General features: G+C 38.9%; 2 protein-coding genes across 6 annotated transcripts in view; both read right to left on the reverse strand.

Moving 5' to 3' along the window:
• Positions 1-4,138, reverse strand: hesx1 (HESX homeobox 1). Of its 2 annotated transcripts, none has more exons than XM_048253875.1 (5): positions 4,018-4,138; positions 1,146-1,312; positions 896-1,056; positions 650-751; positions 1-490 (listed from the first exon to the last, which is right to left on the reverse strand). In XM_048253875.1, the coding sequence occupies exons 1-5, from the start codon at positions 4,026-4,028 to the stop codon at positions 398-400; spliced, it is 534 nt and encodes a 177-aa protein (XP_048109832.1). In that variant the 5' UTR covers positions 4,029-4,138; the 3' UTR covers positions 1-397. The 2 variants fall into 2 exon arrangements, with proteins under 2 accessions (XP_048109832.1, XP_048109833.1); XM_048253876.1 differs by lacking the exon at positions 4,018-4,138 and adding an exon at positions 2,046-2,078.
• appl1 (adaptor protein, phosphotyrosine interaction, PH domain and leucine zipper containing 1) overlaps positions 4,067-14,328 on the reverse strand; it is a 25,471-nt gene continuing 15,209 nt past the window's right edge. Inside the window, exons 11-22 of one of the 4 annotated variants that reach the window (XM_048253866.1) lie at positions 13,290-13,478; positions 12,986-13,028; positions 12,493-12,549; positions 12,310-12,401; positions 11,826-12,005; positions 11,659-11,711; positions 8,388-8,562; positions 8,096-8,132; positions 7,781-7,927; positions 6,583-6,633; positions 6,353-6,442; positions 4,067-5,965 (exon numbers count right to left, since the gene is read on the reverse strand). In XM_048253866.1, coding sequence (XP_048109823.1) covers positions 5,813-5,965; positions 6,353-6,442; positions 6,583-6,633; positions 7,781-7,927; positions 8,096-8,132; positions 8,388-8,562; positions 11,659-11,711; positions 11,826-12,005; positions 12,310-12,401; positions 12,493-12,549; positions 12,986-13,028; positions 13,290-13,478 — 1,267 coding nt within the window. In that variant the 3' untranslated portion in view covers positions 4,067-5,812. The remainder of the gene's footprint in view (positions 5,966-6,352; positions 6,443-6,582; positions 6,634-7,780; positions 7,928-8,095; positions 8,133-8,387; positions 8,563-11,658; positions 11,712-11,825; positions 12,006-12,309; positions 12,402-12,492; positions 12,550-12,985; positions 13,029-13,289; positions 13,479-14,328) is intronic. The other 3 variants (XM_048253868.1, XM_048253867.1, XM_048253869.1) reach the window with 3 other exon arrangements.

Consider the following 14,328-nt stretch of genomic DNA (forward strand, 5'->3'; position numbering starts at 1 on the left):
TTGGGAAGGGGTTTTATTTGTAATATCTAACAGTCAAAGAGACAGCATCAATTTGTCAGCTTTTGAATGGGGGCATTGACAGACTCTCACTCTATATGAACCATTAGTATTGGTAAGGACTGACTGACATCAATTGGCTACAATTCAAGCCAGTAACGTAAAGAAAATGGCAAGTTTCAAAGAGAACATGCACACATCTACCGAAGGTCATAAATCCACATTATGTTAGGTTACACATTGTTTATTTCTGTGAATGTATTACAACTGAAGCTTAGTTGGCAAAGCTTATCTAATAAAATAAATACATATAAAACTATGAGGTTTATGTTTAGGTTATACATGTGAGTGGACATTCAAAAGAAAGAAGACACCAGTTGAGAGGAAGAAAGTTGGTGAATTAATCATCCTTTACAAATACTTTTTTCACCATCAGAAACTGGGATTCACGATGGGATCTCTTGAGTTTTGCTCTTCTGTTTTGAAACCAAATCTGAGAGGAAATAAACAAAATACTCTGAGTTCTGATGAGTAATACAATTTCTATATAATTAGTGTATCAAAACAATATGGATTTACTTGAGTCTACGTATCTTTTAATTCTACCTGTCAATTAAACCAAACAATCATTTATAATTTCCTCGTGACCTACCTGAATTCTATCTTCATCTAGGTGTAGCTGCTTAGCCAGTTCTTCTCTCACATCTATCCCAGGATAATAATTCACTTGGAAAATGCTCTCAAGGATCTCAATCTAAATGCGAGAAAAAAGGAATTTAGACCTAGGCTATGAACGATTGCCTAAAGCGCCAACGATTGAAAACTAAAAGTCATAGTTGTTGACAGCTTATTTCAGTTATGGGCCACATTAATAAAGATGACGTGGAACAGCGCTTACTTGCAGTCTGGTGAAGGCAGTTCTAGGTCTGCGTCCTATGTACCAGTTTAGCGTTTGTCGGCATGAGTCTGTAGAGAGTTGTGTGGTCCTTTCCTCGTTGTAATTCATGCCAGATGCGCCAGCGCTTTTAGAAATAACGCACACCTGTGCCAGTAGCGAATCTGAAATGGATCAAAAACATGTCAACATGATGCAAACCAACAATACAGTACATAGCGGTTGTGTTTTTTTTTTTCCAGTTGGACTATACCTGCCCAAGGTCGATAGGGTTTAATCCTCGTATGTTGGTCTTCCTGGTCCAGACCAAGAATCCTGTCGATTGTGAACTTTGGTTTGCCATCAATTGGTCTGACTTCCTTGACTCCATAGACCAGAGAGGCCATATTTATCTCGGCTATCTTGTTGAAGGTCGTCGGCCTTTATGGTTTCGGAGATGTTTTGGGAAAACATTTAAACAAATCTCTAAAATCCGTAACGTCACTACTTAAAATGTAGCCTAGTGTCTGTATTTTACATATGAATAGATAGCCTACACCCCACCAAAGGCATTTAAAATTTGGAGCCTGACAATTCAGTTTGACACATATGGCTGTTTTATGCACAGGTTTTTTCCCCCTCAAAATCCTGTAAGCTGCGCAAAGTCACTAACATCCTATTATTTTGAACTAGCAAAGTAGAAAATTAGCCCAGGGCCAGGGTAGCATATAACCTATCCATTTATACATCAGACCTTCATCAGTCTTTCAATTTAGAGGCGTTATTTCGAATCAGTCAACTGCTGCGTAATCCAATTGGAGTGATTTCTGCCATTAAAACTTAAAACAATACACTTAGTAATACTATTCAGGTAATCCTGTTGAATATTAATTTACAACCACTGTTGTCATGCAAAGTCTACATTGCTGAGAATGGCAAAGCCCTACCCAAACAAAAGGTAGCATACTGGCAACCTAGCATGCTCTTTGGATATCGCATTGTAGTAGGGTAATTGTTTCTATCTATTCCACCGAGTGGTGGGATTATTGTGACCATCGCTTCTCATAAGAACAAGCCTGTGCGCTCAATATAACACCCTCTTGTTTGTTTACTACAAATAGGCCTACACAAGACTGCGACTGTCCCCCCTGCTGGAAAAAAAACAGCTACAAACCAGTCTGAGGAAGCTGAGGGGTATTCCAGAAAGCAGGTTTACTGGCTTAACTGGGTATGTTAACCCAGAGTTAGCGGTAAACCTGGGATTTCAGTTCCAGAAAGCTCAAAAATGATCAGGCTATAAGTAACTATGGTAACATAGGCTCTGAACTGAACTGGGTATGTAAACCCAGAGTAAACGGTAAACCTGGGATTTCAGTTCCAGAAAGCTCAAAAATGATCAGGCTATGTAAGTAACTATGGAAACATAGGCTCTGAACTTAACCTGGTAGGGGTTAGGTTTTGTTCAGGTTATGTTCAATTATGTTCGGTTATTTCAGTGCATGTTCAATCAGGCCGCTATTTTTACACTTCATTTTGACGAAGGTCCGATTGACAAAGAAGCACAAAATCATGTAATATTCATCCGTGCAATTCACTGTGAGAGGGCGATAAGACCACGACATCACATGATAGGACTAGCCTATCCATTATTTTCCAAACGAGTTTTTCAGCTGAATCCTAAATATATCCTACTTGAAAAGCATTCTCCATCCCTACATTACGCATGGTGGATTATAATAGAATAAAATAAATCTTTAATGTAGGCTAGCAAGCCTAGGCTACACCATAGTGGACATTTGTGTTTGGCTCACCAGACAGATGGACAAACAACATCTCAGACACATTGAAGATATAATTAAAACGACTACAGTACAAAAAAGGGGAAACAGCATATAGAAAATTAATAAATACGTTTAAATAGCTGTACAGCTCAGCCAGGTATGCATGTTGTCACTAAGTTTGGTTAAGAATGCTGATGGCATTTGGGATAAAATATTTTTTTAATAGGCTACACACGCTCTCCGACTGGGAGTTTTTGTAGTGTTGGAGACGCAGAGCATATCGGCAAGCTGTCGGTCGGTGCGTAACGTTTCCTTTGCGCTAAAGCAGTCCCTGCGCAACTTCATTCGTTTTCCTGGACACAAACCCACGAGGATCATTAATGTGTAGTTTCACCAACTGGCAGGTCAGCATCACTTATTAAATTTTCCAAATGTGCACTGAAATGTGTCCAATAGGCTACCCATGCCTTCCGACATTCACCCTTCCGATGATGGAGCGCAAAAGTTTAACTTGGCCCACAGCTGCAGAACCCGTGTTAAAATAGGCAATTACATTTGGGATTCTCAAAGAATTCTATGGCCCACTCAATCTGTGACAAGGTAGGCTAGTTTAAGAAAGCATCATTCAAAGCAGTCAATACAATACGTGATGTCCAGTGAATTGTGCTTTTGACATTAAATAGGCTATCCTAAACGTACGCATTTACACGGTCAGTTAGGCTATTCTCTGCCAAGCAAGGTCTCAGACACAGGCGCTTAAGTATTGCTCTTTTTTTTGTTATTACAGTTCTCTCCTCGTTAGCCTCGACTACTCCGCCTCTGAAAAATACGGTGCTCTTCGTTTCGCCGGTTTAACTCATTGTTTCGACTCTCAATAGATGATGCCTTTATAAGTTCGCCGTGAACGCGCACAACTCTAGGTTATCTAACACAAGGTTGATTGAACTAACTGGTAACTGGTGTTTTGGAACCGACAGCTCGGGTTTAGTCGCCACAGGTTCAGACAACCCAGAGGTTAAGTTTTATCTCAGTGTTTGTTAAACCTCCTTTCTGGAATACCCCTCAGGTCATGCTGGTGTGACCAGCCTGTCATGTGGGATACAGCTGGTGCAAGGTGGCCATGCTTGAGGTGGTATGACAAGCAAAACCAGTAGAATTACCATCGAAAAACCAGCTGAAGGTGTTTTCGCAAGAGTTTGCTGGTCTAGCTGCTCAACCATCATACAGTGGTCAAACAAGCTGGTCAACCAGCAAACCACCTTAAGCTGGTCAGGTTGTTTTTTTTTTCCAGCATGGGTGTGTAATAACAGTGCCTTGCCTCTTTGGGTTGTTCCTAATAATTACACAAATTGTTTTGCAACTCACATGATTGACATTCGAGAAACCAGGAGACAAGAATACAAGTTGGAACGTCTTTGGAAGAGAGAAAAAAATATTAGTACATTTATTATGGAAGATAAAATTCAATCAGAACGCACACCCCTTCACAAAATTAGTTTTACATGACGTCCTATGATCTCTAAAGTGCACCTTCAAACACCATCTAATCCTGTTTGCAGTCAAGTTTTTAAAAATGGAAAACCCAACCATTATCATCTTACAGGCTCCATCAAATATATAATTGTTTGTAATATTTATTATAGCTTGATTTTCACTTTCCTTGGTGTAAAGAGAGCATGATTCCCTTCTGAAATACAAGCAATTTAATACACAGCATATTAGCACACAGACAGGATCAAATCTTAAGAATTGTTCAGAATTGTTCACTGATCCCCTTTATCTTCAAATCCAAAGCCAATATACAATGTCCAATGTTAATTTGTGCCTAAGGATACAGAGTAGCAAATGCCTATATTCAAGGCATTATATGCATTCATTTATATCCCACTGAAATCAGATTATAGCAACAAAAAAATAAAAGAAAATAGAGATGCTACAGGTTTGAGGATTGATCAGATTAAAAAATAATCTGCAGACTCTTGCTGTACCATGCACATTTGCAGTAAAATGGACATCTTTATTAGCTTTAAAATGGTACTTGATATATTGGTTCAATTACATACTTTTTGAGGGGCAGCAGGACTGTTGCTGCATATCTCTAAGATAATTATAATATACTATACAATCAGCGTGAGTGTTTCCCCACCAGAAAGAGTCTGTAATATTATTGTATTGCATACATACAAAAGCTCATTTGATATCAGTCTTGTGTGCTTCAAGGGAACAGTACATCTCAAACACTGTTGAGAAATAAAACATGATTTGAGATCAGCAACAAACATGCATTATACTGGGCATGTGTCGAGGGCAGAGCGTCAAGTGCACCAATGCAAACACAGTGGTCCATCATTCAGTAACTTAAACAGATCATTAAATCTTATTTTGCTATTTTGAGTGTCAAGTTGAACATTTCTAGCTGATCAAGCAGAAATTGCACTCTATAAGGAATTTATGTGAAACACAAAAATATTCTCTCATCTCTCTCATATTTCCATAACGCAACACAAGCACAGCACTGGTAAATCATTTTCTATCCTGAATGATGGCAAATACAAGGTCGTAATATAGCATTTCTGCTAGATGTTAAGGGCAGTCTCTTCGGCAGACATTAAAATGATTTTTTTCTTGATTTTAAGTAACAAAACATGTCAAATGGAACAAAAACCCCTCTTGACAGAACCAAAAGGGCATGCAAAGGCTGTTAGAGCAAAAGTAAGCTTAAGCCTTAGAGTGCAACTCCAAAATAAAGATATTATTACAAGTCCTTTACAAAATGAGTGTTTTTGACACACTCCATTTCTTCTAAAATAAAAAAGAATATTTTCTCTCATGTTTTAGTATGCTGTTGTATGAAGTAGTGAAATATACAAAATGTTGTAGCATTTATATATCTTTTGAATATAAGAGACAGCATAAAATAAAGAATTTATGTACAGAACAAAAAATAAGTAAGAATTAAAAAAAAAATATTTGGGGAAGTTTTGCCTATTCTATGGTTTGTCCTTCCCTCCTCTGTCGGAGGCCCTGCTTGCTACAATGATTGGTTGTCATTTTTGTCTCTCAAAACCTTATTCCCTTCAGAGGCCCTTGCCTGGGAGGCTTCAGCATGGCTGTGGCCAAGTGGACAGTTTTTGAGAGGGAAGGTGTACACAATTCATGATCAGGCTTCTGATTCACCCTTTTTCCGGCCCTCCTCGCCAGCATCACTGTCCTCTGATTGGCTGTTGCTAAGCACCAGGAATTGTCCGTCTGCAGTAGGTGGGTTGGGACGGCTAGAGGCGGCTATCAAGCGACTCTGTTCTTCAAGGTCCTGCTGGGCAGAGCCATTTAGTTAACTCAATAGCAGTGAGTTTTATGGTCATATTCCCATAAATAAGCATCTAACATGACCTGGCGTTTTAAAAAGCATTCCTAGAAATTTTATCAGACTGAATCATTTCATTGAATCCTTACATCATGTATACATATGAATATACGTAGCCTATGCATTAATTAATGTCCTGTAAGCAGTGGAAACACAACGGCTAAAAGGGCTGAATAGTGAGACGTTCCTATACCTGTCCCCTTTACCTGGGTAGTGGGCTAAATACCAGTAATGGAAACTACACTCATGTCAGCGACCTTTGGTATTTCTTTTCTAATGAGAAGTACATTTTGTTTTTCCTGAGGGTCAGTCCATAACATCAAGTTCCAGACATACCTTTTCAATCTGTTTCTGTTTGGTCAGTTCCTCCTGCTGCTTCTCTTTGGCCTTCTCCAGCTCCTTCTGCTTCTCTGTAGCTCTTCGATCCTTTCCCAAGAGAGTATCAATAATAATTATGAGATTGATGGTAGTAGTCTTGATTTGTGCTAGTTGAGTTGAAAGGCCAACATTCAGTCCCCAACTTTAAGCATAAGCATAATTTGAACTCAGATCCCATACTAACTTACCATTTCGGAATGGAAAGCGATTTGTTTAGCCAAGCCCACACTATCACAGATCTTAGGAACAGAAAACACAGAAAATAAATACATTTACATATTAAAGGGAGGGATTTTATGCAATATCAAGCCCAAAAATGTTTGTGTCACATTCAGCAATCATCTCCTCACGACTGCTAGCATTCCATTCCATGAATACACTGTATAAAAAACCCGGTGTCTGTAGACAGCCCAGGCTCCGAAAACTGGAAACAAAGTGGGGGCAGCCTGTCCCCCAAACATAACTGAAACCTTGCGTGGAATGTCTCTGGGGATACTAAAGGTGGGGGTAATCTACCTCTCTGGCGTGTTTTGTTTGGTCCTTGGTTAAAATATAATGTACGTTTTTTGCACAAAAGCATACCAGAGTTAGATATAATATGCAACAGCTAAGGTTCTCACAAAAACTACACCATCTGACCACATTACTCCAATACTTAGGTCCCTGCACTGGCCTCTAGTAAGTCACAGAAGACATGTAAGACTTGACTTTAAAGCACTACTGCTTGTTCATAAATCACTAAATGGAATGGGACCTAATAACCGATCAGATATGCTTCAGTAGTACACACTTTCCAGACTTCTCATGTCTCAGGAAAAATACTTGTTGGTTAAGCCCGCTGTGAGAACTAAACATGGTGAAGCACCTTTTCTGGAACCAACTTCTAGATGGCATCAAAAATGCCCCAACTGTAGTAAGTTTTAAATCAGGGCCGTCTACTTTCTGCTAACTGATCAAATGCACTTCTAGACACATTCTGTCTTTTAATTATTCTACTTTGTGTCTTTTCTGTTTTTTAATTTTCATATTTTATGTACTTTACCTTTAAAACAATTATTTTTGCTCTTGCCCTTTTATGCATTCATTTACTTTTATTCTCTACTTTTGTTTATGTAAAGCACATTGAATTAACTCTGTATCAAATGTGCTTTACAAATAAACTTGCCTTCCCTTAAGCTCCAAATAAAGTAGACAGTGACATTACTACCCTTATTTTTCACCACTATCTCTTTCTTTCTTCCACAACAAAAGAGCGAGGACTAATAAAGCCAGTGTCATTTGCAATGTCTTACCAGACATGTTCTCATTTAAGAAGTAGCTATACCCCAATACTGTCCGTGGTGAGGAAGAGTAGTGTGAACATGGTACGCAAGCACTGGCCCTTACCTTCTCCCCATCATTGTTAGACTCAAAGATGTAACAGACAACGACTGGTCGTCCATCTACTTTCCCTCCAGCTGTTTGAAGCACAAAGCCAAATAGTCGCTTGTTCTCTTGATGAGATGCGCACAACACCACACTGGACAAGGGGAACTAAGGAACAAATGGACAGCAAGGAAAAAAATATGAGAAACGTCCACTGAGTGATAGCACTGCTGGCAGGAGGAGGGCTATAAGATACATAGCCAACTATGCATGGGCTCTTATGCCACTCAATATGACAATATGATAGACAATTTACATATGATGATGATGACCTACCCTCAATCTGGTTACTTGTGTCTGTGGATCAATTAACCTGAAGGAGGAAGAGCCAAACAGTACAATATGTAAATATACAATGGTTGAATTGTCATTTCAGCTTACAGGATATCCTAGAGATCTAAATGGCTTAAGTTAAATAGCTGAACACCAATATCATTAGTCTCAATTTCCTATGTTATCAAAAGAAACAGCAAAGAAAAGTAAACCTCAAAATTAGCTACACTGCTCTCTTCTGGCACTCAGTTGAAAATGTGACCTCTATAAATCAGATCCTGAGATTGTTTCCTACTTGAGACACTCGCAGGTGACTAGGAGGTGTGATTCAGTCATGCGGAAGATGTTGTGTATGGCCCGTGCTGCCAGGATCTGCCTCATGGTCTCATAGATCACATCTGTGTTCTCTGTGGCCTTCACCTCCATAGAGCCCAGGAAGCGCACAATGAAAAGCTGGTGAAGGATGGAATCTAAGCAAAGACAGGCATTACAAAGGCTTACATACTTTTGTCAATTCAAATGATGAACAAAGTCTAGGACCTTATACACAGTTTGACAGAAATTGACAATATTCACATGGCCTTATTTTCTGCAAAAAAATTCCACATTACAGAGCATTAATATTCAACATTACAGAATGTTGTAGTGTTTTCCGGTTTTCAATCAATAAAGTTATAGATATTATAGACAGACTATCAGCTGAGATCAGTTGCATTGTTTTTTTTTTTTAAATCAGGGCAGCAGTTTGCAGATTCCATTATGTGCTTACATAATTGCAAAAAGGTTCTCCAAGGTTTTCTTAGTTAGCCTTTTAAAATGATATCAGATTAGTAAACAGAATGTGCCTTTGGAACATTGGATGAATGGTTGCTGATAATGGGCAATGTAGATATTGCATTAAAGATCATCCATTTCTTTCTACAACAGTCGAGAACCCTTTTGATGCTACATTGATGCTAAACGGGCAGGGTGCCACGTCGCTATTTTATTCCCTTAACAATTCTCAAAATATAATTACACTTCTGTGGTAGTGTAGTGAGGGTTTGTGCAGACAAACGGAAGTATTGTAAACTTTGAAAGAAAAAAGGGGTTTCTAAAATTCAGTGCATTGTCAGATGCAGAAAAAAGCAATACTTAAGAGTTATCTTCTTTTTATGAATGCTTCTTGGATCCACACGAGCATTCCCATCATACTTTCATATGATGGAAACACACATGGTCATCTTCATAAAATGAAATACCTAATCTCAACTGAAGTAACGCTTCAATCTGACAATGCACTGAATTTTAGAAACCCCTTTTTTCTTGAATCTGTTCCTTTATGACATTCATTTCCCAACTTCTTTCCCAGATCACATGGAGGCAAAGCACTGATCTCTAGCTCTTTGTCTGTCTCTCACAGAGGACTGCAGACCATGCATAGACTTTGCCTAACCAGCTGGCTAGTAATTATTAAAGTACTCACATAGGCACTGATAGGTTGAAGCTGGTGTAGAAAACTCATTACAAAGATGGCAATTATGCTAAATCCTCTTGCTGCGTGTATGATGACCAGTCAGTCTTATGTGTGTATAATTTACTTGATCAGTTTATTTTCTCTAAATAAGATGAATTTATGTGTAGTATGTTGTTCATGTTGAAATAATTATTTGGAGCAATTCAACTATGAACCATAAACTGTGTGTTTAGATTGGATATGTGTAGCAAACAAGTGACTCTCTTACTCTTCCATTGACTTCCATTGTATTAAAAGAACACCACATGTGGTGCAAAGTGGTACTGCAAGGCCAGTACAAATTCAGTGGATTTTTTAGACAATATTTTTTAAAAGTCTTTTCTCTGCAACTGAGCAACAAACCCAAATTTTGGACAGATAAACCTCACATACAGAATGATATATGGTAAAATTAAAAAGAAATCCTGTCTACGTGGTGAAATGAGAAGTTGAAAACGGGCTTTTTGAAAATCAAGCCCAATTTTAAAAAAATGCTCTGAAAATATGATAATGATAACAACCAAAGTTTATGCATGGACATGACATTATAATGCATGTATGAGTGGGAAAAAAATCTGATGAATTTGTGTCATACTTTTTTAACGAGAAGCCCTCAAAGGTGATGTCTTTTCACATAATGAATTTATAGCCATCAGAGCTTTGCAGAAGGTAAAGTACACAAGATATGTCTGATCCGATTGGATTGTTTAATTCAACAGGAAAATGTACTTCTATTCACATAGTTTCACTAATGTGTGTGAAATACCAAAAGAGCCAGTAATGTTGGAAGTTGAACAAAAAGGATTGCTCACAACAAAGCTTCAAAGGCCTGTAGTTTTGCAACGATTAGTTATACAGACTATACATACTATTTAAGATTTATGCATAGGTTTGGGCTACAAACACCTGTGAATTTTTTCTGATTTTTTCGGAGAGGGTCACCTGCCAATTTTTGCTGAAATTGGGTGATTTCACATGGAATGACCCCATTGTTAGTGGCACCCTGCCTGGTTAGCATCACTGTAAGGCCATTCAGTGATGATGCAAATAAACTTGTCTTGTTCAAAACACCACCAATAAACGTAATTTTGCTCTCAATCAAAAGTTTGAAGTTATTAACTACCATACCTAGGTTGATTTTACTCCGGAGTTACACTTTAACTGTCAGCGCTACATTTAAATGTAAAACTAGATGTACCGCAGAGCGGTACAAAATATGACCACCGCCCAGTCCAGCACATTTTTTCCACAAAAATAAATCACGCTGAAAGGCCTATATGATTCTAACTGTCTCACTAAATTGCATTATCCACACTCAATTCTCACTGGTATCTGCTAGACAACAAGTACCAAAACATGATTAGTTCATAGATTTCACATGTAAAATTCATTTTATACAACCCCACCCCCATCTTGCCTGTTCATAATTCTGAGAAATTCTTGAATTGTGTGCATGTGCGCGGTACACGTTTTTATGTTTATGTGTGTGGGTGTGGGTGTGTGTGTGTGTGTGTGTGTGCGTGCTTGTGTGTTTGCTCATGTATGTGTGTTTGTGCATGTGCACGATGCGTATTATATGTCTACTGTGTGAGTATGTGTCATACGTATGATTACTGTGAATGTATGTGTGTGCGTGTGTATCTGTTTATGCACATGTGTGCACATGGAATGGGTTAACATGACCCCTGGAGGCAAACATACGGAAAAAATTGGTCATCCTAAACCTTACGGTTCTCGAGATATTCACAGAAAACTGTGTCTGCCTTACCCTCCATTCGGGGGGTGCAGTCCAGCGGGGGGGCTACAGATCAAAACGAAAAACGATGGTTCCATGCTATCCATATGGGGTTACATGCCCACCAAGTTTAGTCTACCCCGGTCTTACAGTGTCCCGGGAATCCTTGACGGAAATTTGGACATGCGGAAAAAAAAAAAAAAATCTGACTAAACCTACGCTTCGCTGCGCGGCGGTCATAATAAATGTTGTTAATTGGTCAGATTCATTATTTTGTTTTAAACTATTGTGTTTTATGAACATGCTCAATGAGTTCCACAAATATAGACTCCTTACCTTCTCCATCTTCTGAATGTGAATTCCCTGACTCCCCAAATGGGTTGGTCCTTCTTTCAGAAATGGGAGAAGTGGTTAAGACAAGCCTTGAATTCAAACAACATCTGAGGGTGAAGTGAAAGCCTTAATATTCACGATATACCGAAGTTTGGGAAAGTGTGACAAACCTGCCCTGTGTAGCACTTTTGGCCTGGCCAGAATACTCTTCACTAACTGGTGAAATTATGTCAAACTGGATGGGTGTGTCAGGAGCCACCAGTGAGTCAAGTGAGAGAGAGGAGAGAGCAGGTGACTCTGACCCCACTGAGCTCTGGCTGCTGCTGCGTCCTGCTTTCGGCCTACTTTGCCTAAAATTTGAGTTTGACAAATTCATCAGTTTCCCAACAGATAATATAATAAAATATATTTTTTTAAATAGTTTCTTTAATCACATATGTCCTTGAATAAAACTTGAAAGACAGGAGGAAAGGACAAATCTAATATTATCCATGATCTCACATTAATAACACAAGAAGGATTGTAAAATAGTCAAACCATACAGTGATCCAGTGGAATTAACTGCTACTGTTTCACAAATGTACATTACTTAAACATCTGATTAAATTACGGTTTACTGGAGCGAGAGGTCGATGCCTAGCACTATTTACGTACATGCTTGTTCGCAGGCTCTCTTGCCTCTGTTGGAAAGAGGGAGATGGTGTCACAGCCTCTAAAGCGGATTGGTTGACTCGAGCAGCAATTTCCTGCAAAAGGTTTGGAAAGCATGACAAAATGACAACCGAGAAAGTAGTTGTACAATCATTCTATAAAAAGAATGCAGAGAAGTGACCTCACCTCAGGATTTTCACTCAGATATATCCTCTTCGAAATGTTGTTTATGGTTGCAATCCACTACATGGACACAGGAAAGATGATTTACCAGAAAATAATCAATACCGGTAATTAAGTCTGATCGGTGTTTCAACACCTCGTTTGCACTTTTATTTACAAATAAACAAATAAACCACTAATTTTGTATAATCTACTTCTTGGTTTTGTGTTTACTTTTTCTCCAAAGTTTCAAAATATTGCATTACAGTATGCTTCTGCATGCTCTTAGGCTTAAAATGCAGGTGTAACAGTTTTGGATGTTTTCATTGTGTTCATTGGACTAAGATAAATCACCAAAAGAAACCTTGTTTCAATTTTACCAGGGTTGCCAGTCATTGTGGATGACGCTATAGTTTTGGCCCACAAGCCACCTGTTGCCGACCACTGAACTAGAGGATATCTTCTGTCTGCTATGCTGAAAAGATTATGTATAGCAAGTGTTTGGTTGTGTTTCTACCTCTTCACAGTCCTTCCTGCTCTCTGCTTGTAAAATGGCCACTCTAGAACAGACAGAGGTTCAATTCATTATAATGCAGCTATTCTCATGAGTGAATTAACTCAACAAGTCATTGGCAAACCAACAAGCAATAGGCCTTTGTAACGTTTGTGGTTTCTAATAACAAACATAATAGAATAGTGGCGTTATATGCTTGAAAACAAAAAAAATAATTGATGCAGTAAAGCAAACACATACAGTATTACCTCCTTTGATGCTTTAATGTGCTTTACAGGAATGAAAATAAAATGGGTCAGAGCCTTACTTCTTGCCATCAAAAGAGGTGATCTGGAAGCAGAAACGTCTGTCCTCACAATCCACAGCCATCACTGAGCAGTTATCCAAGTCCATGACCAAGCCGCCAGCAACATCCCCACGAGACTGGCTCATCATGTTCCCTCCCTGGGTGAAAAAGTACTGTCTGTCCCAGGTTGAGGACACAAGGCCTGTTTTACTGAAACACACACACACAGAAAATAACAGTAGGGGTCATCAGCTCAGACAAGCAATGCACAACAAACAGATTAAAGCTGCTGCATCGTTGGAATCGCTAAGCGATTTATCAACACCATCAAGCCGTTTTTGAAAAGTAAATGTTCCAATCAATGATCTAGGCAGCACATTTTCTTCTCTCTCCTTCATTTTCACAACGGCTCGGTCAAAGGTTATACAGAATCGATTAATCTGCGTTTTTATCTGCTTTTATCAGTTATTTTTTCGCAAATTAATTAATCGAAATTAATCAGTTATTTTGACAGCCCTAGTAATTAGATTAGATTAGATTCACTTTATTGTCATTTAGCAGAGCACAGGTACAGAGCCAATGAAATGCAGTAGACATCAAATCAGAAGTGCAAAAGAAGCATTAAATACCAAAGTGCAGGTTGAGTACAGTATTCTGTGCAGTTCTGTAGACGATAGAGATTAATTATGTGCAACATAAGTGTATAGTTAGATCAATACAGCTTTTCAGATGGCATGTCTACATAAGCGCAAGCTCCTGTACGGCCAGCCAGATGAAGTAGGGTGAAAAGACCATGGTGTGGGTGGGTGGCATCCTTGACAATGGATTTGGCTTCGTTTGTACAGCGTTGATGATGCGTGTTGTGGATGGAGGGGAGTTGGGAGCCAGTAATCCTTTGGGCAGATTTTACTACTCTTTGCAGTGCCTTGCGGTCGCCAGCGTTGCAGTTGCCGTACCATACAGAGATGCAGTTTGTGAGTATGCTCTCAATGGTACAGTGGTAGAAGTCAGATGGAATTCTAGGACATAGGTGTGCTTTCTTAAGTGTCCACAGGAAGCA

This window comes from Alosa alosa, chromosome 10 (genome assembly GCF_017589495.1).
Source record: "Alosa alosa isolate M-15738 ecotype Scorff River chromosome 10, AALO_Geno_1.1, whole genome shotgun sequence".
Classification (NCBI taxonomy): domain Eukaryota; kingdom Metazoa; phylum Chordata; class Actinopteri; order Clupeiformes; family Clupeidae; genus Alosa; species Alosa alosa.

What these genes read in the sequence shown, in the direction of transcription:
- hesx1 (XM_048253875.1), bottom strand. An exon ending in CTGCCTTCACCAGACTGCAA is followed by an intron (nt 752 to 895) that starts GTAAGCGCTGTT and finishes TCTCGCATTTAG; the next exon opens with ATTGAGATCCTTGAGAGCAT. An exon ending in TAGATGAAGATAGAATTCAG is followed by an intron (nt 491 to 649) that starts GTAGGTCACGAG and finishes ATTTCCTCTCAG; the next exon opens with ATTTGGTTTCAAAACAGAAG.